This window comes from Prionailurus viverrinus, unplaced genomic scaffold (assembly GCF_022837055.1).
Source record: "Prionailurus viverrinus isolate Anna unplaced genomic scaffold, UM_Priviv_1.0 scaffold_38, whole genome shotgun sequence".
In the NCBI taxonomy this organism is placed as follows: Eukaryota; Metazoa; Chordata; class Mammalia; order Carnivora; family Felidae; genus Prionailurus; species Prionailurus viverrinus.
Genome location: NW_025927606.1, coordinates 996749 through 1020640, shown reverse-complemented (window position 1 = coordinate 1020640; position 23892 = coordinate 996749). Strand labels below are relative to the sequence as shown.

Here is a 23892-nt window from a genome sequence, read left to right as displayed (position 1 = left end):
AGAGAGGGAGAGAGAGACAGACAGACAGAGTACGAGCAGGGGAGGGGCAGAGAGAGAGGGAGACACAGAATCTGAAACAGGCTCCAGGCTCTGAGCAGTCAGCACAGAGCCCGATGCGGGGCTCGAACCCACGGACCGTGAGATCGTGACCTGAGCCCAAATCGGTCGCTTAACTAATTAGTATTTCTAAGTACTACCACCCCTCTGGGAACTCAGCAGAAAAGCCCGGAAGTATCCTCTCACCCCTGCTCCACTCCCCACCTCGGTTAGGGGTACCCGGGTGTGGGTGGGGGGTCAGCTGAGGCAGGAACAAAGGAACCCTCCCAGGCCTCCCGCACTGGCAGGACACCGTGGCAACAGCCACACCCAGGGGAACCCCAAGTGTGGGGCCTTCAGACGCCAGGACAGAAACAGGAAAGAGGGACACACGAGAACACCCAGCGGCCTTTTCCCCACTTCCGTCCCGTGTTCGAGCGGCAGGTAATCAGAACAGCCACCCTGTGTCACCTTTGCCACCTTTGAAGCACCTCACGCGGGGCTCACGCGGGGCTCCGGACTGAGCCGTGTCCCCCTCAACTTCTCACGGTGGAGTGCCAACCCTGGGAGCGTGTTGGAGGCGGGGCCTTGGAGGAGGTAACTAAACGTGAGGTCATTCGGGCGGGCCCCGATCCCACAGGACCGGTGTCGTCAGAGAAAGCAGACCAGGCCCCGGATGAGAAGACGGCGTCTACAGGCCAGAGAGAGAGGCCTCGGGAGGAAGCCCGTGCCGGGGTCTCAGACCCCCAGCCTCGGGAGACACAAAGAATAAACCTGTCGCGGGAGCCCCTGGAGGGGTGCTCGGTGCTGACGGCCTGACTGAAGCCCGGGGATTCTCTTCCGACACCCGGCCCTCCGGGCGGGTGTCCCGTCGCCCTGCCCCGCACCGGGGTCGGGCTCACCAGAGCGAGTCAGGGCGAGCGGCCGCAATCCCGAGATGGGCCCCCCCTTCCCGGCAACTGTGCCCCACCCCCGGCTCACCTGTCGGTTCTCACTCCTCCAGACGCCATTGACGGTCTTGGTCGGGGCGATGGTCACCACGGGGGGTGTGCTGGGCACACTGTGGCCCCCAGGGGGGACGATGACGGGGCCCATGGGCACGCGCTTGGGCGTGCTGGCGGGAGAGCTGTGGTTGGTGGCCGGTGAGGACACGGGGGACGACTCGCTGCTCAGCGAAGACCCTGCGGGAGAAGGACGCGGGAGGCTGAGCGGGGGCCACGCCCACGGAGGGCTCCGGCCGTCCCCAGCCCCACGCAGCCTGCGGACAGGCAGGGAACCTGCTTCCCCGGCCACCTCGGGCCGCGCCGCACTCCCTCTCTGGCTTCGCGGCCCAGCGCCCCTCACCCAAGCCCCAGCCCGAGGCGAGGGTAGGCAGGAAGGGCCGCCCCCTCAGACGCTGACAGAGACACGGGCCCCAACACGAGAGACGTGTCCCACCGCAGCTCGGGGCCACGAGCCCACGTCCCACATCACACAGGCAGGATGTGCGCCGTCGGGGGCTGCCCCTGGCTGGGTGGGACCCGGTCAACACAGCAGCCGGACCGGACCCCCCTCCACGAGGCCGGAGCCAGAACCCCCCCCCCTCCCCCCCAGCTCATAACAGGCCCCGAGCCCTCCGCTTGCAGGTAGAGGGGCTGCAGGAAAAGGCAGGGCACGCAGGATGCCCGAGCGGCCAGCAAAGCAACGGTCACAGGGCTGGATGGGCCGGGCACGAGGCAGGGACACAGAGAAGCGGCCGAGGGACGCTTTCTTTTTCGTTTCTCAAGTATCAACTGCAGCCTATTCTCAAATTTTAAAAACTGAGACCTAATTGGCCATTTAAAGCGTAGAGGCTGGTGGCTTCTAGCACGTTCACTGGGTTGTGCAATCATCGCTGCCACCTGACTCCAGATCGCTTCTGTCCCCCAAAAGGAACGCTGTACCCCAACATCACACCCAGCAGAGGTCCCCCCAGAGGTGGGATGGGGTGGGCAGAGTCAGGAAGCGGGGGACCCGGCGCTTCTAGAGGGCATGGAGGGTGGGGTGGGCAGGGCCCGGGGGGGAAGCATTCCGGGGTCCCAAGGGAGAAAGCTCGGGTGCACGGCCAAGCTGGCCGGCTGCTCCCCCGGGAGGGGCGGCCAGGACGGGGAGCGTATGAGCTGGGCAGTAACTGTGTTCAAGTGTGTCCTGCTCCCGGGTCCCCACCTCCAGCAGGCACCAGCCTTGACCTCCCTGTGACTCAGGCACGTCCCGGCCCTGGGGCCTCCAGCAGTATCGGGGGGGGGGGGTCCCCGAGATCCCCACCCAGGCTCAACAGAGTTTGTCGCACAAACACACACACACCCTGCACCCTGAGGAGGAGGGAGACCCCCGTCACGTGCCCACACGACGCCGGTGGTCCCCACCCCCATCACGGATGGGCGACACGGACCCCGGGCAGACGCCACAGCATCTGAAAGCACAAACCGCAGCTGGGGCTGCCTGGGACGCCCTCGCGCCGGGCGGGCAAGGGGCACACGCTCGCCTGTGGCCACGGGGGGTGGGATGCGGGGGCCCAGGCGGCCACGTGCTCCACCAGCCGGGACGCGGACAATCACACGCGGCCCGGGGACGCCCCATCTTGCTCGCGGACTCAAAGGGCAAACGCTGACCCTTCTGAAGGGCTCAGATGGCCCATTCTGTCCGCAAGCGCCCCACACGGGTCGGGGGAGAGAGGGAGCAGCGTCGGCAGAGACAACCCCTCGCGGAAGGAGAATCACATCTGTTCGCGGGCGTCCTCCTGAATTTCGCTCCAAACGTGCCTCGTTCCCGGGGCCGAGAGACCCTCGTCTCCACACCATCTCAAGCGGCCACGCTCACGTTACCAAATGGAACCTCTGTGTTGAGGGGGAGGCAGGACAGCCTCCGGCTCGCGGGCGCAGACAGCCGCGCGGCTGCCAGGGCGGCACCGTGGGGCCATCTCTCCTCTCTGCCCCAGAGGCCCTGGGAACGTGGCCCAGCGTGGCCTCAGCAGTATAACCAGGAAGCAGAGCGGCCGGACATCAAGGCCCCAGCGACATCAAGACAGAGCCTTGCCCTAAGCAAGGTGCTTCCATCCAGGACTCCTCAACGTGACTCCCTAGGCTTGTGCACAGCATGGGCAACTGTACAAAGCAGCCCCACGGGGAGATACCCAGCCCCAACCCCACAGGCCAAGCCCCAGAGCGGCCCAGCAGCTCGATCTGCTAGCAATATTGGTAACAACACCGAGGCCGGGAGCCCCGCGCTCCCAGATCCCATCTGTCAGTGCCTGGCCACGTGGGCAGGAAGGAGCTGCCCGAGGGCTGCTGACCCTGAACTGCGACCCCGAGTCCCCCCCAGATGAAGCAGCAACCATGGCCCACACCCCAAGAATGCTGCAACCCCCAGTCGGCCAGGCCAGCCCCAGCTAGCTGGGTCAGATGTCATGACCACCGGGGGAGAGCCAATATCACACGCTGGCCACCCTCCCTTCCCAGTGGGGACAGCTTCTGGGGTTTTAGGACAAGCTACTGTCTGGTCAAGTTGGTGACCCCCCACCCTCCTGCTACGAAGCCGGTTTCAGGACCACTGAGGGGGCAGGTGGGGTGTCACAAGCTAATTCGGCCAGCCCTGTGAGCGAAGCTCCCGGCTGGAAAGTGACCCCCCTGAGGTTCTGGAATAGCTCTCGTGGACCCTCACCCAGGTTCGTGCAACTGTGGAAAAATGGGTACATCTCTCTCAGGCCGCCAGCTCTCGCCCTGGCCTGGCACCCCCCCCTTCAGGGGTATGCACCCAGCAAAGCACCCGCCCCCCAGCCCTCCACGGGGAGCTCCTCCGACGCCCGCCTGCACGTGGCCACGAGGACACAGAGTCGCATTCAGGTCGAGCGCCCCGGGGGGGGGGGGGGGGGGGGGGGAAGGACAGGAAGCAGCCATAACCCTCACGGCCACGCGAGTGGGTCCCACCAACACCACCAAGAATCCAGACAGTCCTACCCGCTGGGGAGGGGGGTGCTGCGCGACAGCAGGGGCTTTTTCCTGACCTGTGGGGTCACTCCCGATACCTGTCCTGCTGGATGCTCAGTCTATGCATATTTCTGTAGGCTGTTTAGATTTTTAACTTTCGTTTATTTTTTAAAGTTCATTTATTTATTTAGAGACAGAAGAGTATGCAAGAGCAGGGGGCAGGCAGAGAGGGAGGGAGGGGGGCGGGGGGGGAGAGAGAGAGAGAAAGGGAGGGAGGGAGGGAGGGAGAGAGAGAGAGAGAGACAGAATCCCAAGCAGGCTCTGCACCCAATGCAGGACTCGACCTCACAGACTGGGAGATCAGGACCCGAGCGGAAATCACGAGTCAGATGCTCCGACCGACTGAGCCCCCCAGGCGCCCCTGGCGTTGTAATGGTTCTACTGACCTAATTCCCGCATCACAGAAACCGGCCCCCATCCCCATCTCAAGTGCACAACTCCTCAGTCCTCGTCGTATTCATAGCTGTGCAGCCATCACCCCAAACAGGAACCCTGTACCCTTTAGACCCCGGCCCCCAATCCGTCTGGTCTCCAAGGATGTCCCTATTCGGGGCTGTTCCCACAAACAGAATCACATGGTGTGGAACCTTCCGCGTTGGCCTTTCACTCAGCCGGCGGTGTTTTAGTTTGTCCACACTGCAGCCGTGAGTCAGGGCTCCGTTCCTTCCTCTGGCTGACTCCTGCTTTACCCTATGCGGAAACCCCTTTCATCTGCGTGTGCCCACCTCTGGGCTCTGTGAGGCTGCTGTGTCTCCTGCTCTCGCAGCTCATCTCCCGCTCAGCTCGTGGGGGCAGAGAGGGTGGACGTTTGTGCTCTGGACCGAAAACAGGAAGGAAAACACACACACAGCAGGAGGACCTGCGGTCACGGCAGAGGCGGCCAAGAGCCTGGAGGGAAAGCTGGGGTCAAAGGCAGATGGGGCTCTGGTGGGGGGGCCTCGCACCCCGCCCTGCAAGCGCCAGGCTCTGGGCCGCAGGTCGCAAGGGCCCTCCTCCCTCAGACCACCCTCCTGGCCTCCGAGCCCCCCCTCTGAAGGGGCCCCGCCATTAGCTCGCCTCCCTGGATTAACCTCATTCCTAATCACCAAGGGGGGAGGGGCGGGGGAGCTCGGGGGCGCAGGTGCACTTGGACCGGGAGGCCACCGACAATTAGCAGCCTAATCCCCTGGGGGGAGGGGGGAGGGCGGCGGGCGTCCCCCGCCAGCCAGAACAGGCGATCGATCCCTGACCACGCACCCACAATTAGCGAGCGGCCACCCCGACCCCGCTTCGCGCTGCGGCAGGAGGCCGTGACCGCCCTAATTAACTGGAGGCGCGCGGCGGGAGCCGGTCCACGGGCGCGTGCGGCTGGGGGATGACAGGAGGCGGCGCTCGCCGTCACCTCGGCCGCCCGACTTGGAGGATGAGCGCCGAGGCCGCCGGGCACGTGTAATTAACAGCTGAGACCCCGGACTCAGGAGGGGAGGGTGGGGGGGAGGCCTGGCAACGAAACCACGGCGTCACGACGGCCGCTGGCTCTCCTAGACACACGCTGAGCCCGCCACGAACGTGCCCACCACCCGCTGGACGTCCAGGACCACCGCCCGCCCCGACTGCAGGGCACGGAGGGCAAGGCGGGCTCCCGGCGACAGGGGCGAGACGGGAGGCTGGTCTCCTGAAAAACAGGGCCGCTGGGACGTCCTCCGTCCCTGTTGCTGGGCCACCCAAGCTCGGCGGGGTTGTGCCCAGGTTCAACCAGCACAGGCGCTGACCCGGGACCCACGGCCACGACAACCGGGGGGTGGGGTGTGGGTGGGGGGCAGAGGCATCGAGGACCCTGCGTGTCCCTGGCTCGCCAGGGCCCTCCTCTCCCTCCCGGAGTCTGTTCTGTCCCAGGTCAACCCCGGGTGGTCCCCAGGCAGACCGCAGGGCATGTGACCACAGCTCTGGGGCTGCCCTCTGCCCTCCCCAGACTCGGCCACCACTGTTTCCAACCAGGACTCGGGGACCCAGGCCTGGTGGGCGCGCACCATTTGGATCCAGAAAGGAGACTGGCCATCAGTACGCCCCCCTTGCTTGCAAGGCCGAGGGGCCGTGGGAAGCCTCCCAGCCGGCGGGGGATCAGGTGGACGGAACCCGGACGGTCCCAGAGTCCATCTCCCCAGAACGTGCCTGACAGAACAGAACGGTGGCCCCGTGCCCTTTGCAATCGAAGTGTGTAGGTTCCGGGGGCCAAACACCACGGGAGCACCTGGAGGCAGGGACGGCCCGCAGGGCTGCCCCTGCCCAGCCGGGGTCAACGGCTCCCACGACCGGTGGGTTTGGGGAGAGGTGCTCCGAGAGAGTCACGGGGCAGCTGTATCCCTGCTTCCGGGCCCGGGGCTCTCCCCACCCGCACCTCCACAGTGCAGGACACTGTCCCACCACACGGCCACCGGCATGTTCCTGGGCCCTATCTACCATCACGGGATGGTCAGGGAAACCCAGAGCAGCAAAGGCCGGGTGTGGGTCTTTCTCGTGAAACGCCGATTCCAGGGGCTCATTATTTGCCAGTGGGCAGGCGAAGGCAGCGGGCTCCTACGTTTGCCGACAACGCTGTCGGGGTAGGGCACACGGAGGGCAGGGGGCTCCGGAGAGGTGGCCGGTGACCAGGGAGGTCAGTGTTGTAGCACCACAGCCGGGGGAGGCCCGCTGCACCACTGGCCACCCCCCTCCTCCAGCCCCGACCTCCCTTGCCCGCCTGCCTCCAGAATCCCCAGGGCCCTGCAGACAGAAGTCTCCCTGCACGGCGAGCTCACACCTGTGCCCGGAGACAGATGGGGCGGCAGATCCCGCGGGGAAACGCCACCCCGGGGAGCCTTGCCAACGCACGGCTGACACACACGTGGCCAGCATGTTAGGCGGGATCTTCTCTTTGCCGATCTGTTCTGCTGTTTTCTTTGAAACAGGATTTCAGGTGTCAGAGGAAGCCCCGCCCTCACTCTAGGGGGCCACTGGCGGGCGGGGCAGAGTCCTGCCTCCGCCTCCGGCGGGCCTCAACGAGGGCCCTGGGGCTCCCGGTTCCGGCAGCCCGAGGCCCGAGGCCTGCCGGTAACCAGACCCGGCTGCACAGCCAGAGACGAGATGCGGCAGGCAGCCAAGGAATGGGGTGGAAGGAAGCTTCTGGACAGGGGCACCCGCGTTTGGGGCCCTGGACCTGAAGAGTTATAAACTCAAGTCCGCCAGCTTGGCCACCCAACGGCGGCCACCCAGCTTGGCGGAGGCTGCTCGGTCACCCGACGGAGCCCAGGGCAGCCACCGAGCCCATCCCGCTCCCTCTGCCTCACCGGGGCCCCCGAAGCCGCCCGAGGAGACCCCACCCGGCACAGCCGGGTCCTGGGGCCACAGCATGGGCTGCCCACAGAAACCTGGCCTCGACAGGGGCGTGGGTGTGGGGCAGCCGGAAGGTGGGAAGGGTGGGCCGGGCACGCAGGGACAAGCAGCGAGTCCGAGTGAGGACTGGCCCGATGCGTTCCGGGGTTGGGGGGGGGGGGGGGGGGGAGGCGCACAGCCCCAGGCGACTTGCGCTTCACCAAGCGACGGAGGATGCGTCGTGGAGCCCGCCTGCTGCAGCCTGGACGCGAGCAGATTGCCACTCAGCTTGTCAGAGCCGCGGCCCCTGCTTCCTCGTGCTCAGGGACAGCAGGGACTCGGGCTCCTGGGCTCGCCCTCTGCAGGGGGCAGAGGGGAAGCGTCAGGGCCTCTGGGAGCACCCCCACCCCCACCCGGAAGCAAGGCGGCTCCTAGGGCAGGCGAGCAGGTGCCACAGACTCCAGGGGGAGTTTCCTGACTGACGGGCACGGACTCACGCCCTCACACAGTCACTCAACAAGCATCTCTGGGCGCACAGGGCCACTGGGGAGCCTGAGAAGCCCTGTGAGGCAGGCCTGAGAGGAGGTTGGGACACTCTGGGGGTTAGAGGTCCTGACCTGCCCCAGGTCGGTGGGGTCTTGGGATTCCTAGGTTGGGGCTCATTCAAGGCTCAAACTTGGGCTTCAGATGCCCGTGGAGGAGGGGGGACCGTCTCTGTCCAGAAGAGGCCCTGGTGGGGGGACAGGCCAAGGCAGGCCTAGTAGCTTCCAGACGACACAGTGGGTCGAGTGACCCAGGAAGATGTCCTTTTTGCCACCAGAGGATCAGGAGAAGGACCCACGTGACGCCTCAGCTCAGTGGGGCCGCGCTCTGGCCGGTCTCGGAGAGAGGGTCCCACGGGCACAGCTGGGACCAACTGGGGTCAGACCCAAAGAGTAGCCAGTGTGGGCTCGGTCACTCCCTGTGCTGGGCTCCCCTTTGTCCCAAAGAGTAAAGACCGGGAGAGACAGCAGTCACCCTGGGCGCCCGGACAAAGCGTGTGACGCGGAGGCAGATGGGCAGGTGCCGTGGCAACTGACTCTCAGAGGGGAGGGGCGGGGTCACTCCCAGAGTCCGGTCGAATTCAGCGACCCACCGCGAATTCCGTGGAGTGGGGGCGGGGCCAGAGGAGGCGATGGCAGGGGAGGCGTGGTGGGGGTGGGGGTGGTCAGGGGTAGGGGATGACGGCCACGGCGGTACCCACTTGGCACACAGTTGCTATGCCGGCCGCTGGTATGTTCTCCCTGAATCAAAACCTAGGAGGATGACACCTGAGAAAACACAGGCTCAGAGAGGTAAAGTGAGGTGCCCAGGTCACCCAGCAAGGACATGAGCCAGAGGGTCAGGCGGGTCCAGGCCCTGGGCCGTGGCCACAGCCCCTTCAGGAGCAGCGGGCATCTCTGTCCCACGCGGCCCCCGGGGCGGCCTGGCTGCAGGAAAGGCGGCATCGTGAGCCCCGGGACAGATGGAACGCCCCTCCGAGGGGCTGACTTCTCTCTTCTGTCCCCTCTCAGGGTACAGCCAGCCGCACAGCACTCGGAATACTTCCTCCGAGTTGAACGTTTGAACTGCACCCTTGGGACACGACGCGAGAGAAAACATTAGCCCAAGAAACGAAGGGGCGAGCTTGGGCCAAGGCTCGAAATAAGGGGACGCTTCACGGCGAGGGGGCGGGGCGGGACAGAGGGCCAAAGGGAGCGGGAGACGCGCCAGGCTGTGTGTGGCTGGCACCGTGGGCCTGGCGGCTGGGGTGGGGGCGCTGGAACCACACGTTCCTGGGCACGGGGGGGGGGGGAGGTTACCTGCAGAGACAGGAGCCCCGGGGAGAGGGGCTGGAGGCCGTGATGTCCACGGACCCCAGTCCGCGGCTTCCAAATCCCCCTCTGCTGCCCTGGACGAGGGACCAGCCCAGCCCAGCCTTGCCCACAGCCACGCGGACGGAGAACAGAGGCCAGAGCAGGCCGAGAACACAGCGGGCGACCAGCCAGTACACGGCCCACGCTAACACACGCCACCGCCTCGAAGAAGGGGGGGACGGCCTCGCACGCCCAGTGACAGGTGGACGGTGCCAGCCAGCCGCAAGGTCGTTCAGCCGTGAAAAGGAACGAGGTCCTGGCACGCCGCACGGGGACGGCCCTGGCACATCAGGCGGAGCGCGGGAAGCCGGTCGCTGGCGCTGTGTGCCCCCCACCCCGGCCAGGGGAGGGGGCAGGGCCCGCTGCCGGGTTAAGTGCTGCTTTAGGGGCAGTGGTGTGGCCTGGGATTAGCACCCAAGGCTGCACGACTCCGAATGCACTAAAAACCAGGGGAGAGGACTCTTACGACACCGAACGAGTTACAACTTAGAAATCTAAGAAGCGTCCTGACCCTTCCCCGACCCACCAAGCCCCCAGCGGCTCTCTGGTTCCAGAGGGAAAGGTAGGGCCAGCTGGCTCTCCCCTTGCGCCCCCACTGCACCCAGGCTTCTGGAAGCCGACAGTCCACACGACCCGCGGCCCCCGCCTCAGGCACAGACCGCCGAGTGCCCCCTGCGCCTGTGAGGTGGGTCTAGGAGCGAGGGAGCTTCCCCCCAGGCTTGCCGCCCTCACTCCGGCTCTCCAAGCCCACCTAGACAGGCCTACGCAGCAACCGCAGCAGCATGGGGCCCAGGGCGCGTCCTCGCCAGCTGTGTGCCCGGGGCTCCTGACTTGACCTCCCTGAGCCTCAGCTTTGCCATCTGCACGATGGGCAACTCTGGGCTGTGAGCCGCTTCTGCCGATGGAGAGGTCGCGGCTGGGGTGACTCAGTGAGACCCGGGGCGTGGCCCAGGGATGCTCACGAGTGACAGCACCCCCTCGTTTGTCAAACCGTGCCCTGACTGGGGGGATCAGGTAAAGAACCGAAAACCGAGCTCCCTGCCAGGGCTTTGCTCACGGCCGCCAGGAAGCCTGCCGTGCTCAGGATACAGCGTGATGAGGGCCCGGCGCCCACGCGGTGGGACCCGAGCGCGGGGCATCCCGGGGTTCAAACACCGCTCCACGGTCCACGGATGCTGAGCCTCCCAAACCCGAGCCCTCACCTCTGAGCGACGCGGGTGGCTCCGGTCAGCCGGCGGCAGAGGCCAAGCTCCCACGACAGCGTGCACCGTGGCCAGCGTGGCTGCTCCCTGTCGTCCCTCACCCGGCCCTTCGCCGCAGTCACTCTTCCCAGGGCAGCGAATGTGCGGTGGGGAGCGGCGCCCTGTCACCGGGCCCGGCCTCTCCAGCAGCACACTTTGTTCCCGGCCAGCGGGCCCCGGGAGGCTCTTACGGGTTGAACTGCCCGCTGGCCCGTGCTCCAGCCAGACGCTGGGGCCAGTCTGGGGCAGCAGAAAGGGGACAAGGGCCATCGAGGCAGGCTCCTGCCTTGTGCCCATGGCCCTCCCATGAGCCCCCGTCTGCAGACCTCTGCCCTGCAGCCTCCACGAGGAGGAAATGTGCCGCTCCGTGGCCACGACCTCTGCAGACGGGAGGTGTCACCAAGGACGAGCCAGCCCCAGCAGAACCAGCATGCATGCTCCTGTGACCCTTGTGAACGCCGAGGACGGAGACGGCCAGGCCAGGGGGGTGGCGGCGGGCGAATTCTGCCACGAGGGCTTGACCGTTGAGGGGACCAGCAAGTCTCAACCCACCCGGTCCCCGCTGTGCGCGCGCCTCCCAGGCCACCGTGCAGGGAGCCGGCTGCCGTCGGCAGACATCTGTTCTCCAGCTGCGTGGCAGGAACAGCAGGGACGTGCCGACGCCAGCGGCCACGCTGGGCCCAGGTGGACGGAGTGGCCCACAGCGGGTGAACGCGAAACCAGGCCCCAGCGGCTGCTCTTCCCGGGCCAGCGCCCACCCTGTCAATCCTAAGCTCATCCCCTCACGCTTCCTCCTCCGCCCAACGACCGGAAGGAGGCGAGATTCCGAACCCAGGAGACCCCCAGCCCGTCCCGGTCAGGGCAGACGTCCCGTCCGCCGAGCTGCAGGCCCGGGGGCCTGTGAAAACAGACACACTTCCTTCCCATACCCGCGTTCCCCTGCCAAGGGCCCTGGACACCAAGCCCTCGATCTTTCAGACAAGGTACCCAGCAGGCAGAGACACTTGGGTCCCTGCTTTTGTCTGCCCAGAGGTCAGCCCCACCTCCGAGCAGCAAGCCCACAGGCTGTGGGAGAGGCCTGCTCAGGAGTCCCTGCGGCCCCCGCTACAGACCGCCTCCGACCCGACTCGTCCAGCCAGCAGCCCCTGACCAGGACTAACACGGACGACTGGATGACCATCCCCAGAAGCGCCCGAAGCCAGCGGCACAGAGAGCCTCACGGTATGACGATCAAAGCTCAGAGAGGGTCAGCGTTTCCCCAAAGCCACACAGCCTGTCACCACCCAAGCGACACCAGGAGCCGGGGCTCCAAACCTCCGGGGAGCACCCACCCATCCACAATCCTTGCCTCAGCGCATTAAGCGGTAACGGTCCGGGTCGAGGGAGCCGTCCCAGAGACCCCCCTCCCACCCCGACCCCGAGACCCAGCGGGTTTCCAGAGATGCGCTCCCTCCCTGCGGGGCCTGGAGTGGGCAGCAGAGCCCGAAGCCGCCGCGTCGCCTGGGAACCGCGGGCTCCCAGGGAGGGGGCCCGGCACACCCACCCTCCCCACCACCGGCCACCCCCACGGTGCCACATGGAGCCCAGGCCGGACCGAGGCAGCGGCGGGGGGAACGGGAAGCAGAAGCACAGCCCAGGCGGCCAGGTGGGGGGGGGGGGGTGTCCGGGACGGTGCTGCCCCCCGCCCCCACCCCCACCGCCGGAACGAAGCAGGAGACACCTGAGCAGCCGCGAGGGCGCGAGCGCCCTGCCTCCAGACCCCCAAGGACTCGGCTCTCCCGCCCCGGCCGCCGCACCCACTGCCCCGAGGCCTGGCGGGAGAAGGGGCTGCGCCTCTTACCTCTGGGCTCCTCCGCCTGTTTGGCGAGCTTGCGCAGCGCGGCGGCAAAGCTGGAGGACGGCGCGACCTGGGCCGACAGCGCACTGCCGGTGGTGGGACTGCTGCTGGGCACCAGGGCGCCATTGAGCGGCGAGGGGGTGAGGGGGTTGACGGTGGCGGTGGTCCTGGTCGCGGTGGAAAGCATCCCTAGTGAAGGGGACTTGGGCTCATGGCTCATGCCTGAAACAGGAAAAGAAGAACCAGGTCACCCAGAGAGTAGGAGGGCCCAGCACCAGAGCGGGGGGGGGGGGTGGTGGTGAGAGGGGGGGTCCGCGGGGTCCAGGGGGTCCGGGGCCAGTAAGCAGCATGCAGGGAGGGGGGGCAGGAGCAGACCCGGGCGGCCGCGGCGGGACAGGCAAAGCGGGCCAGAGCCGGCGCGGCAGAGAGAGCAGGGCTCACGGCACCCCCGAACCCCAGATCCGTCATCAGAGCCTCAAGCGTCCCCGGGACCCCAGTGACAGCAAGATCCCACAGCCGGGAACATCCACCGGCGTCACCTGAGATGGGCGCGAGGGACAGTAAGACATGGCCGCATCCTCGCGACGGAAAGGACCCAGCAGGAAGGGAGAGGGCCGCGCTGAGGGTAACGAAGCCAGCCCCACGCTACTCCTAAGGTTTCTGCCAGCCCCACGCGCACCCTGCCCCCCACCCCAACGACGCTGGTGAGCCTGGCTCTGCTCCTGCCCGCGTGTTAGAGAACACGCGGGGCAGACAGCGCAGACCCGGGATCTGACCCCAGGCGGGATCCCGGTGGGTGTCGACCCGCACAGGTGCCTCACGGAACAGTCCCATCAGAAGTCGCGGGAGACGTGGGAGAGGGGACCCGGCCGCCCCGCGGACCCTGCCTGGAGGCTGAAAACTGTGGCTCTAAACCACCATGGCTGGGAAACCCCGCTTCCCGCTGGGAACTGGGCTCAGGCCTCACTGTCCAAGGAGCTGAGGAGCCAGTGCCCGCCAGGGTGATACCCGACGCCATGGGGGAGGACACGGCCACCTTCCCACGGGCCCCCAGCCCTTTCAAGTCCCATCTACGTGTCAACGAGGAGGCTGAACTGCCTCCCGAGTGGCCGATCAATAAAGGCCCAGCTCCGTATCAGGCGGCAAGCAAGCAGCACCATAAATAAGTTTTCCATTAACGTTCCCTGCCCTCTCGGGGCACCTGCCCAACCGGGCCCCGCTCCCGCCCCCCCCCCCCCCCGCCTCGCCGTAGGTGCACTCCAGGGGTGTAAATCAAGGCCAATGGCCTCCCAGCTGGCAGGGGCACAGGTCGTGAGCAGAAAGAAGCAAATTGACTTTCAACCCCCCAGACGGACACCTGGGAGGGGCAGGCTCCAGGAACGCCCAGAGTCATCTGGGGAGGGTCCTCGGGAGCCACGCCTCTCCTGCGAGCGGGCCGGCGCAGAAAAGACAATACTGAGGCAGGTGTGAGCTTGGGGGAACACCATGCTCTCGGGTGAAGGCTTGCGCATGGGAACCAAGGACCCCCATGGCCAGGCTGGGGGCAGGTCACGTGGGTGGCTGGTCAGCGGTGCTCTGAGGCAACAGTTCCACTGAGCGGCCGAGGCAGCGCGGACCCCAGGCTAACCCACGCGCCCTCCTCTTTCTGGAACGGCGGCGGGCGGGCGGACCCCAGCAGAGAAACCTGACCGTCCAGCGGGGGTGTGCCGTCCCCCCCCTCCCCCCCCCCCCCCCCCCCCGGAGCCTGATCGCCAGAAACATGCAGGCGTCAGACACGGGTCATTCTCAGTGAACCCAGCAGCCGGCCAGCCCCTCCTCCAGTAGGCAGTTTGGCGGGGGAGGCGTGGCCATGGTCCCGGAGTAAGGAAGTGGGGGCCCGAAGGTCAAGTCTTGCATTCACTCGGCTGCCAGATACCAAGTCACTGCCTCTCTGGGCCTGTCTCCTTGTCTACAAAACGGAGAAAAGACAGAGTCTACCTCGTGCGGTTCATCTTGAGAGGCCTCAAGGAATTAATTTACATGAAGGAGTTTCAGAGTGTGCCTGGCACACCAGTGGCCATTTAACATACAGTCCATCAGCCTGCAGAGAGGGCAGTACCACGGGTCCAGATGAGCAAGGGGGCTGGCCAAGGCCACACAAGTCAGTCTCCGCAAAGCAGGACACAAGCTTCTGGATTTGTGGACCAGAAGCCCATGTCACTGTCCCCTCCCCAGGCTGGGGACTGCACACCCTAGTATGCATGCCTTGGGCAAGGAGCCACTTCTGCGTTCCTGAGTGGGTGGACGCTGATGCGGGCGGTACCTAAGACCTCCCCCCGGCCCCGTGCAGCACCCACACCCGGCGGGCTGATGGCTATAGCTCTGGGGAGCGTATCCACCAGTCGGAGGTGCTACGCAGTAAAACGGAGCCTGTGTGGGGGATGAGGCCCGGGATAAAGCGCACCGGGCCCCACCGGTCCTGGCGAAGCACGCACGGAAAGCTGTCCCTACAAAGGGCTGCTGGGGAGACGATGTGTGCGAGGAGGGACCGCAGGGGACATCACTTATACCTGGCTGAGTCACCTCCTGGGACGCCTCCCAACGGGCCTGGGAGAGGCCAGCAGAACCACCACCTACCGCCCACACCGCACCCGCCCCACAGACCTCAGAGCATCCTGGGAGCCGTTCACAGCCTGGTCCCGGTCATACAGACGGTTCGAGGCCACACAGTCAAGCAGCACGCCCAGGATTCGAACCCTGTCTCCTGGGCCCACACAGCAGCTGCCCAGTCCAAGGCCTGACCGTGACACCCGTTCGGGAGGGATAAACAGGCAGGCACATGCACGCACATACACACGGCTAAAATACTTTTCACCAAAGTAGCTTAAAAATACGTCCACCTAATCCCTTCAAGAGGCGGAGACTAATTCCCTTCTCCCAAATGCTGGCCAGACTTACAGACTTAATTCTAATGAACGGAGTTTGGTGGAAGACACAGTCTGTCCCTTTCAAGAACATGCCACCAGAGGCGCCGTGGCCTTGTGCCACCCACCCGCCCTCTTGAATCACCTGAGGGCACTCAAGCAGGCTGCAGAGACTCCCGCGTTTCAGGGAAAAGGATGCTTCCGGACAAAAGCCACGGCTCCTCCCCCAGCCTGGTGGAGCCTTCGGATGAGACCGCAGCCCCAGCCGCCAGCTGGATTCCAGCCTCCTCTGAGACTCTGAGCTCCACCCACCCAGCTGAGTCACCCGCGGACCTCCCCCCCCCCCCCCCCCCCCCCGCCAACGTTTGTTAAGTCTGGGAAGAGTTTGTCACGCACCTTTGGAAAACCAACACAGTGGCACCACATGTTCCACTGACCAAGACTGCCCTCTCCAGTTCTCTCCCCATCCCCTTTCCTTCTTGGAGCCCAGTTCGGGTAGAACTTGCAGACGTTCAACCATCTGCAAATCCCCTGTGACTTTACCCACAGTCTCCAAAGCGGCCCCCTCCCCCCGATGCCATCAGAGACCATCAACTGTGGCCTCTCTGCTCCCTTAATCCTTAGACAGCCAGCCTCTTTAGTCCCCAATCCTATCAGAAAGGCGTCACTGTGCCCATTCCACAGATGGGGCAAGACACACTTGGATCCACAGGCCGACAGATGGTTAACGGCGGGACTGAGATCCCAGGAACACGGCACCTGTGTCCTGTTTATGCTAAAGTGGTCAGGGCCCAGATCCAAACCCATTCTGCCCTGCAGCCCACACCGCACACTGATGTCAAGATAGGGACGAGGGGTGGGGAAGTGAGGGTAGGCAACGTGGTTATTCCACATCCCAGTGACCAGTCCCCAAGGCCCAGGAGCAGATGTGAGGTCACTGCTCGGTGGCCATGTGACAAGCTGGCCAGCTGGTGACCCGAGTGGACCTGCTGTGACCGCCAGCTGAAGCGCCGGGCATGGTGGCACAGAGGTGCTGGGACAGGCAGTCAGCGGCCACCGGACAAATCCCAGGCCAGACCCCAAGACATCACACGCCCCCTAAGGTGTTGGGGGGGGTGTCTTCAGTCACAGCGAGGGGAGTGAAGGTCTCACTTCTGTCCTTGTGCCTACGTCGTAATTTCTCTGCAAGGAACCAGGCTTTTGAAAACGCGGGGGTGGTGGGTGTCGCCAAAGAGATAGAGAGTCACCGACGTGAAACTGGCACACCCTCAGAAGCCCGGGGCGTCCCCCCGACCGGGGCCTCCTCTGGCGAGGTGCAGGGGCTGAGGGAGCTAGGAGGCCCCTGCCTGCTGGCCCCTCCCCCCTCCCTGGGGCAGCTGCCCCCTGAACGGCAAGGTCACATTCCTGCTGGCGACAAGTGACCTCCCCTCCCGGCTGAGCCTGCCCTCCCCTCCTCAAAGCCTGGCACCTGCTCCCTGGGCTCAGGCAGGAGCCCCCCTGGGTTCCTGGGGGGAGGGGGTCCCCCCAAGCCAGCATCTCTGCTCTGGTGTTGGCCGTGGGCTCCAGGGGCGCTGTGAGCCAAGAAAGCTCCTGCTGATGTCAGGTCACTTAAAATAGAATCCCAACCCAGACACTTCATTAAGGAGCTAAACTTAGCCCTGCTCCCCAGCGTGTGCGGGCGCACCCGCAGGCTGCCGGGAGGGCAGGGACCGGGGACCACCAGCGGCTGGGGTGGCAGCACCCTTGCACCCAGCACAGGCCAACCTCAAGGGCCCCTGACACCTGGCAAAGGGTCGTCCCGGATCTACAGTGGCTCGACGCAGCCTCGGGGGAGCCCCCGCCCACCCTGCCCCTCTGTCACGGACTGGGGTCACTTCAGGGCCCACACCCCCGTGCTCTGCCCCCCAGGCCCTGCCCAGGGAGGCCGAGCCCGGCCTCCCACACAGGTGTTCTCTGGCTGAGGCCGGGGCGTCCCCAGGGGTGGGCCGAGGGGACAGCGGGCTTTGGGGTGGCCCCTGCACCTCAGGAGGCCCTGGAGGAACGTGGGGCACCTGCTCCCCATGCCCTCATTAGAGGGGTACTTATTAGCTTCTGTGCTCCTGGCCGCTGCCTGAATTCTTGTCTACATTATCAGCTCGTGTAAATTCATTATCCTAACAGCTGGGAGTAAGCTCCACTGTGGGGAGGCCGATGATGGATGAGGGCTGGGGGGCCGGCTCACGAGCGACTGGGTCATGCGGCCCCCCTGCTGCCCTCCTCTGGACAGGGCTCCAGCCCCCAGGAGGAGAGATCCCACCAGAGGTGAGATGTGACCGCTCCCGGGCCCCTTCGCACTGAGGGGCCAGGACGCCCCCCCCCCACCCCCCGAGTCCCAGCACAGCCGAGAGCCCACCGCGATGCCGGAGGTCGAGGGCAGGAAGGGAGCAAACCCCACCGGGCTGTCTGCACCCACAAAGTGCCCGGCCCCCACTCCACGGACAGGGCCGGTCTGCGGAGGCAAAGGGCGCCCCGTCTCAGAGCTGCCACCGGGCAGGCGAGGCCCTCTCGGTTCCCGCTCCTCCTCCTCCCCAACGTGGTGTCTTTGATCAATACTTTTCCTCTTCTGCCTACGTTTCTAATATGGCCAGAAGCAGCACAAAGCTTAAAAAAAAAAAAAAAAGGCAAGGAAGGAAAATCCAAGTGCAGTGCGGCTGACGGTCTCTGTTCTCCAGAAACCCACCTTGTTCCTGTCCTACGGAACGGACCCAAAGCTCCCAGAGGCAGGGCTTCAATGGGGGGAGGCCCCCCGACACTCCATTAAATACGGCCCCCGCCCAGCCCCCTCCTCCACGCGAGGGTGGAGGGCGTATTAATCAGCACAACGGCCTCCCGCAGACCCCATAATTACTGCCTCCTTTCATTGGCTCATCCGCGGCACCAGACCTCGGCCCGCTCCCTCCCTGCTCTGTAATTACAAGCTAATAGCTGAGATGAATTTTCTGCTGGCTCCGGGTTCAAGCACCAGTCCGCCCCTTCCCCCTGACGGCCCCCCCTGGGGTAATTACACCCCGCGGGGCCGGGCCCAGCGGGGCCCTGGCCCTCCTGCCCCTCGCGCCCAATCTGGACTTGGACGCTCTAATCGCCCCTCCTGGTAATTTTTCATTACCACCGGAAGAAATGTTTGTGAACAAATACAGAGCGTCCAGGGCTGGGGGCGGGGGGGGGGGGGGGGGGGGGCGAGCCACGCGCTTGGTGATCCCCACACCCCCAAAGGGGTGAGGCTCCCGCAGCCCTAACAAGGCCAGGGTCACCCTGCCCTGGAGACGGAGACGGGGACCGGTGGGCGGCTGCGGTGTGGGGTGCCACGTGATCCTGGGAGCCTGTGCGGCTTCATAATAAATTCATTATTTTATTTGCCTTCGGCGTGTTCTAAGCTCACTCGCACGAAGCAATTTTTCTTGGGGGTGGGGGTGGGGGAGTCCGGAAGGTTTTCCTGTCCGGATGCACAGGACGGCCTGCTTAGGCCCGATGTCCTTTTCCAGCTCAGGACAGCCCCCCTCCGGCTGCAGGTTCCTAAGGGGACTGGGGCCTCCTTCTGGTGCCAAGTCCCAGAACCGGACTAACTCCCCAAGGCTAAGGCCCCAGCAGATGGCAGGGATCCTGACCCGGAACCAGAGAGGACAGCAGACAGAGCAAGGAGCAGGGAGGGGGAGGCCAGCCTGTGCACCCACGGGAGACCCTGGTCCGGAACGAAACAAGTAACAAGGCGGCTGGCTTTCCCACAAGGCCGCCACCCGCCCCCCGCCCCCCCCCCCCCCGCAGACCTGTCACTCAGCAGTGTGAGGTCACTACAGAATGCCAAAGGCAGGAGCTTATGAGCTCCTCCAGAACCCCAATCAATGAGAACGGGAGCTCACCCCCACAGAGCCGGCACCACGGGGGGAGTTGTTTCCACAGCAAATTTCCGGGGTCACCCGACAGCCACCGTAAACCCTGAGTGGGGTTCAGCCCAGGGCACAGAATGCCCACGCAGCAGCCGTGAATGGTGCACAACGGGGTGGGGTGGGGGACGCTTAGGGTTCTCCCCAGCCTCAACCCTCCCGCCACTGCCATGTTAGTAATGTGGGGGGGGGGGGGGAAGGGGTGCAGAAGGGAAGAGGAATCCAGATTCTAGGGAAAACAGGAGACAGGAGCATTCAGGACAGGACCCCCCCCCCCGACACACACATACTTGTCACTTGGTGCCTGTGTACCAGGTAACAGCTGAGCGGGTTGGGCCAAGGGGCAAACCCAGCAGGGTGAGGCGGAGATTCCTGGGAGGGGTGCCCCCTCCCAGTGGGAAGCACAAACCAGGTGGCCACAGAGATGGCCAGGACAGTCTAGGGGTGGAGGTTCAAGGCTGCAAAAGACCAGGAGAGCCAGAGGCCCGGTGGGGGGGCGGGGGGGCGGGGAAGCGACGGACAGAAGTCAGGCAACAGATGGCAGCGACATTTGACAGCGATTACTCTAAGCGGCTGCGGCGTCTGGAGGAGCCTGGACAGATGATCGGCTTGGAGCGGCAGGGGACGGCCAGCCATCCCGAGGGGGCGGCAGAGGCAGGAACCACAGCCGCGGGGAGACATAAGATTAATAAAGCAAGAGAAGGCCAAGGGACAGGGTCAAGGCTGCAGCCCAGCATCCGGGACCCCAGGAGTCGTTCCCGAACACCAGACAGGAACAGCAGCCGTAATCGCAGGGACTGCTGTGCCCCGAGCTTCACATCACACAGTAACTCCTGAACAGACCCAGAAGGCAGCGAGGTCAGAGAGGCCACCCCGAGTCCCAGGGCAGGAGAGGGAGATCCCTCCCACCCCACGCCTGTGCTTTCCCCACACCTCCTGGAGGCGGGCGGCCACCGGGGCTCCCAGGGCCAAGGAGCCCCCCACCACAAATTATCCCGAGGGGCCTGCCTCTTACTCCCACTCTGCAGGTGGGTAAGCAGAGGCGGGGACAGTTGCGCCTTCGTCTAGGCTTGTGGGCAGCCTCTCTTTAAATATGAGAAGACATGGGGGAGGGTCAGTCACCGGGGTCACCTCCCATTTTGCAGACCCCAGTCCTGTGACGGCCGGTTCCTTGGAGGGCACCCGCCTCTGTGCCATACCATTTTACAGTTGGCATACGGCCCGGGAGCGAGGACGAGGATCTGATTTGGGGACCCCCCCCCCGCAGGTCCCCACAGCTCCTGGCTGGAGGGTACCCACCCTGCAGCCACCTGAGGCCCAGGTGACAGCCCCGGACTGGGACCCTTTTATGTGCCCGTTGGCATCTGAGCTAACCAGGCCACCTCCGAGCTCAGTCTTGCCCACAAAGGAGCCCTTTCAGTGCACTCCAGAGGCACGGGGTGCAGGAAGCCGGTGGGGGTCAAAGGTGTCCGAAGCAGAGGAGAGGTCCCAAAGGAGAGAAACCCAACCCAGCCAGGAGGCGGCCACTGAAAGCCTCCAACTTTCCACGGGGCAGCAGGTGGGGAAGAGGCCAGGAGGGCAGGGGTCAAGGCCAGGTCTTTCTTCTAAATGGACAAAACCTGATGGGGGGGGGGGGGTGAGGGAGTCCAGACTTTGAGAAGCAGAGCCTGGGCCCTGCCTCTTGCCCCCTCACTGCAGTGGGTGTGGGCGCCAGGGGTCCCTGCTGGAACAGCTCCTGCCTGACGCCTGCTTCCGGTGAGGGAGGCACAGAGAGCACGGTTGCTTCAGCACAGAGTAGGTGTTGACAAAAGCTGTCTGCACCTGCAGCCCCAGCCCCCAGGGGCAAGAGAACAGAGATACAGGTACGCCGCCGGGCCATGGGCACATCTTGGCAGGTCCTCAGACCAGCGGCAGGGGGCGGGGGGGGGGGGGGGGGGAGGGAAGGGGGGAAAGGGCGGGCTCTGGGGGCTCACGTTGCAGGACCACCCGGGGGCTGAGGCAGGGGACTGAACTGTGGGTTGAAAAACCAGCCAGGGGCGCCTGGGTGGCTCAGTCGGGTGGGTGTCCGACTTCAGCTCAGGCCACGATCTCGCAGTCCCTGAGTTCGAGCCCCGCGTCGGGCTCTGGGCTGACGGCTCGGAGCCTGGAGCCTGTTTCCGATTCTGTGTCTCCCTCTCTCTCTGCCCCTCCCCCGTTCATGCTCTGTGTCTCTCTGTCTCAAAAATAAATAAACGTTGAAAAAAAAAATTTAAGAAAAGCCACCCTGAAGACCAGTTCCCAGTCTGGCTCCCAACACCACTTCTCAGCGGGGCGCTGCAAGGTGGTCCGAACCTCAGTTTCCCTATCGGTAATGGGACTGGGTGGGGGGAGAGCGGGGGACTAGAAGCAGTGGGGCAGAGGCTAAGCCTCCTTTAACCCGTCAACCTGTTTTCATTCGGCCTGACGTCATGTCGCTTAAAGGGGAATCAATGGACGTTTCGAAATGGAAGGTTTCAAGTTAAAAAACGAAGATGCCGGTTTCTCTCACAAAACTGGAAGCCACCAGCCCATCATCCTGAGAGGGGCACCTGTCCCAGGTCCCCACTGCTCCCTATGGTCTCAGGCCGGTCTGCGTGCTCAGTACGGAGCGTGGGTCTCCCCAGCTCTGGAAAGACGTGTGCTCAGGCAACGAACAGCATCCACAGGGGCTTACTGACAAACGTGTGCGGCCGGGACCCTCCGCCCAGACGTCACCGACACCCTGACTCCGTCCGGACTCAGCAGGAAGAGGTCACCAACCCCTCCACACTCAGACTTGGGGGCGAGGGCCCGCCAGGAAGGAGGCCGTGATCCTGACGTGTGTCAGCTGCAGGGTGGGGGGGGGGGGGGCCTTGCCTGGCTCAAAGCCAGCGCGCTCAGGCCAACAGAGTTTTGCTTTTGTAAAAAAGGTCCGTTATCGTGATGGTCAAAGTGGCAGACTATATAGCCTCTCCCGCTGAAAATGTACCTACTGAATTCTGCATACAGATTTACCAAATCCACACAAGCCAGGCCCACCCGTATGAGTGGCATCCGTGAACACAGGTTAGAGGCTCCGACAGCATAGATCCCCTTATGTATCAGACCGTGAGTATTTTTTTTTTTTCAACGTTTATTTATTTTTGGGACAGAGAGAGACAGAGCATGAACGGGGGAGGGGCAGAGAGAGAGGGAGACACAGAATCGGAAACAGGCTCCAGGCCCTGAGCGGTCAGCCCAGAGCCCGATGCGGGGCTCGAACTCCCGGACCGCGAGATCGTGACCTGGCTGAAGTCGGACGCCTAACCGACTGCGCCACCCAGGCGCCCCAGACCGTGAGTATTAACACCCTTTCCCCAATGTTACACACCCAGGCAAAAAGAAACCAAAAAAAAACCCCAGAATATCAAGAAAAAGATCCAGAAACCTCCAAGTTCTGACGGTACTTCCTCCTGGGCTCATCTACCAACCTCAAAGCCCTGTGTACTATGCCCAGAGGGGACTAAATGCCCCCCCACCCCCGAGAAAACAACCATCCTGCGGCCAAAATGGACCCGGTCACAGGGCCGTCACTTACCAACAGTTACCATGAGCTCCCAGTCCTAACCCTGCCACAGGCCAGGCCAGGCACGTCCTTCTGTCCCCAGATGTCCTCCGTCAACTGCCCAGGAGCTGACTGCCCGGGCCTAAATAATCCTTTACTTCTGAAAACAAACACAAATCCCTCTAAGGCTCCAACCGGGAACCTGTAAGGTTCCTGGAGCCCCAGCAGGATGCTGGGGCCCAGAACTGGACCTTATGGGCGCCAATCTTCACCCTCTGGAACCTCGAACCCCGCTCTCCGGGGTCACACAGCAAGCAGCAGCCCGGTCTACCCCGAGGACCCAGCGTGGGTGCCACAGAAGCCTGAGGAACAGGTGCTTGCCAAACGAAGGGTTTTCTTCTGCTCATGGGGTCAGCAAATGAACGCCCTTGGGGGCCAAGGCCCCTTGGGGAGGTGAGCAGAGAGAAGCCCAATGAGCCAGAACCGGGCCGAGAACGGTCTGGGCTGCTGCGGGTGGGCAGCAACACCATCCCCACAACCGCTCCTGGAGCAATCTGGCAACATCGTCGAGGATGTCAAGCCTTCACACCTCGGCCTTTTCCCCTCTTCGCAGCTATTCCGCAGGCAGGTCCCGTGGTGTGAACGCACCTTTTGGGGGGCAGGGGGGGGGCCCCCCGGCGTGCGGTGCGGGGGCAGCTGTTGGTGGCAGCAGGAAACCCCGACATGTGCGGCGGACCCCGGCTGCAGCCGCGCTGGCGTGGGCCCCCCGCCAGGCACAGCACAGCAGGAGGAGGAACTCGACGCTGGCCTATCGGTTTCAACTCGGAAACCAGCTATCGGGGCAAAACGCACGGCCTGTGCCCGAGTGACAGGCTGCAGGCTCTGGCGATCCTATTAAAGAGGCCCTCCGGTCTTATAAAATGTTGTAAGACATATTTAGGCAGAAAGTGCAGGATGCTAAGAGTCTACACGTGCTCAGAAAGGCAAGGCCTGGACATAGAATACCAGGCCACTCCTCCTACCCCCTTTGGGAGCTTAAGCAGAGCTCACTGGAAACCCTTCGTGAAAGGCTGCAGGCAGGCATCCCACGGGGGGTGCTATCTATGCTTTAGCTTTCTGAGCTGTGAATCCCCCACTCCAGACGGCAGGGGGCAAGCAGACAGCCCTGCAGCTTCAGGGACACAG

General features: G+C 64.5%; 1 protein-coding gene across 4 annotated transcripts in view; it reads right to left on the bottom strand.

The window, feature by feature from the left end:
• Nucleotides 1-23892, bottom strand: part of GSE1 (Gse1 coiled-coil protein) — a 390726-nt gene that overhangs the window by 21707 nt on the left and 345127 nt on the right. For 3 of the 4 annotated variants that reach the window (XM_047846324.1, XM_047846322.1, XM_047846323.1), the window contains exons 3-4: nucleotides 12347-12565; nucleotides 1018-1217 (exon numbers count right to left, since the gene is read on the bottom strand). In XM_047846324.1, coding sequence (XP_047702280.1) covers nucleotides 1018-1217; nucleotides 12347-12565 — 419 coding nt within the window. The remainder of the gene's footprint in view (nucleotides 1-1017; nucleotides 1218-12346; nucleotides 12566-23892) is intronic. The other variant, XM_047846325.1, reaches the window with a different exon arrangement.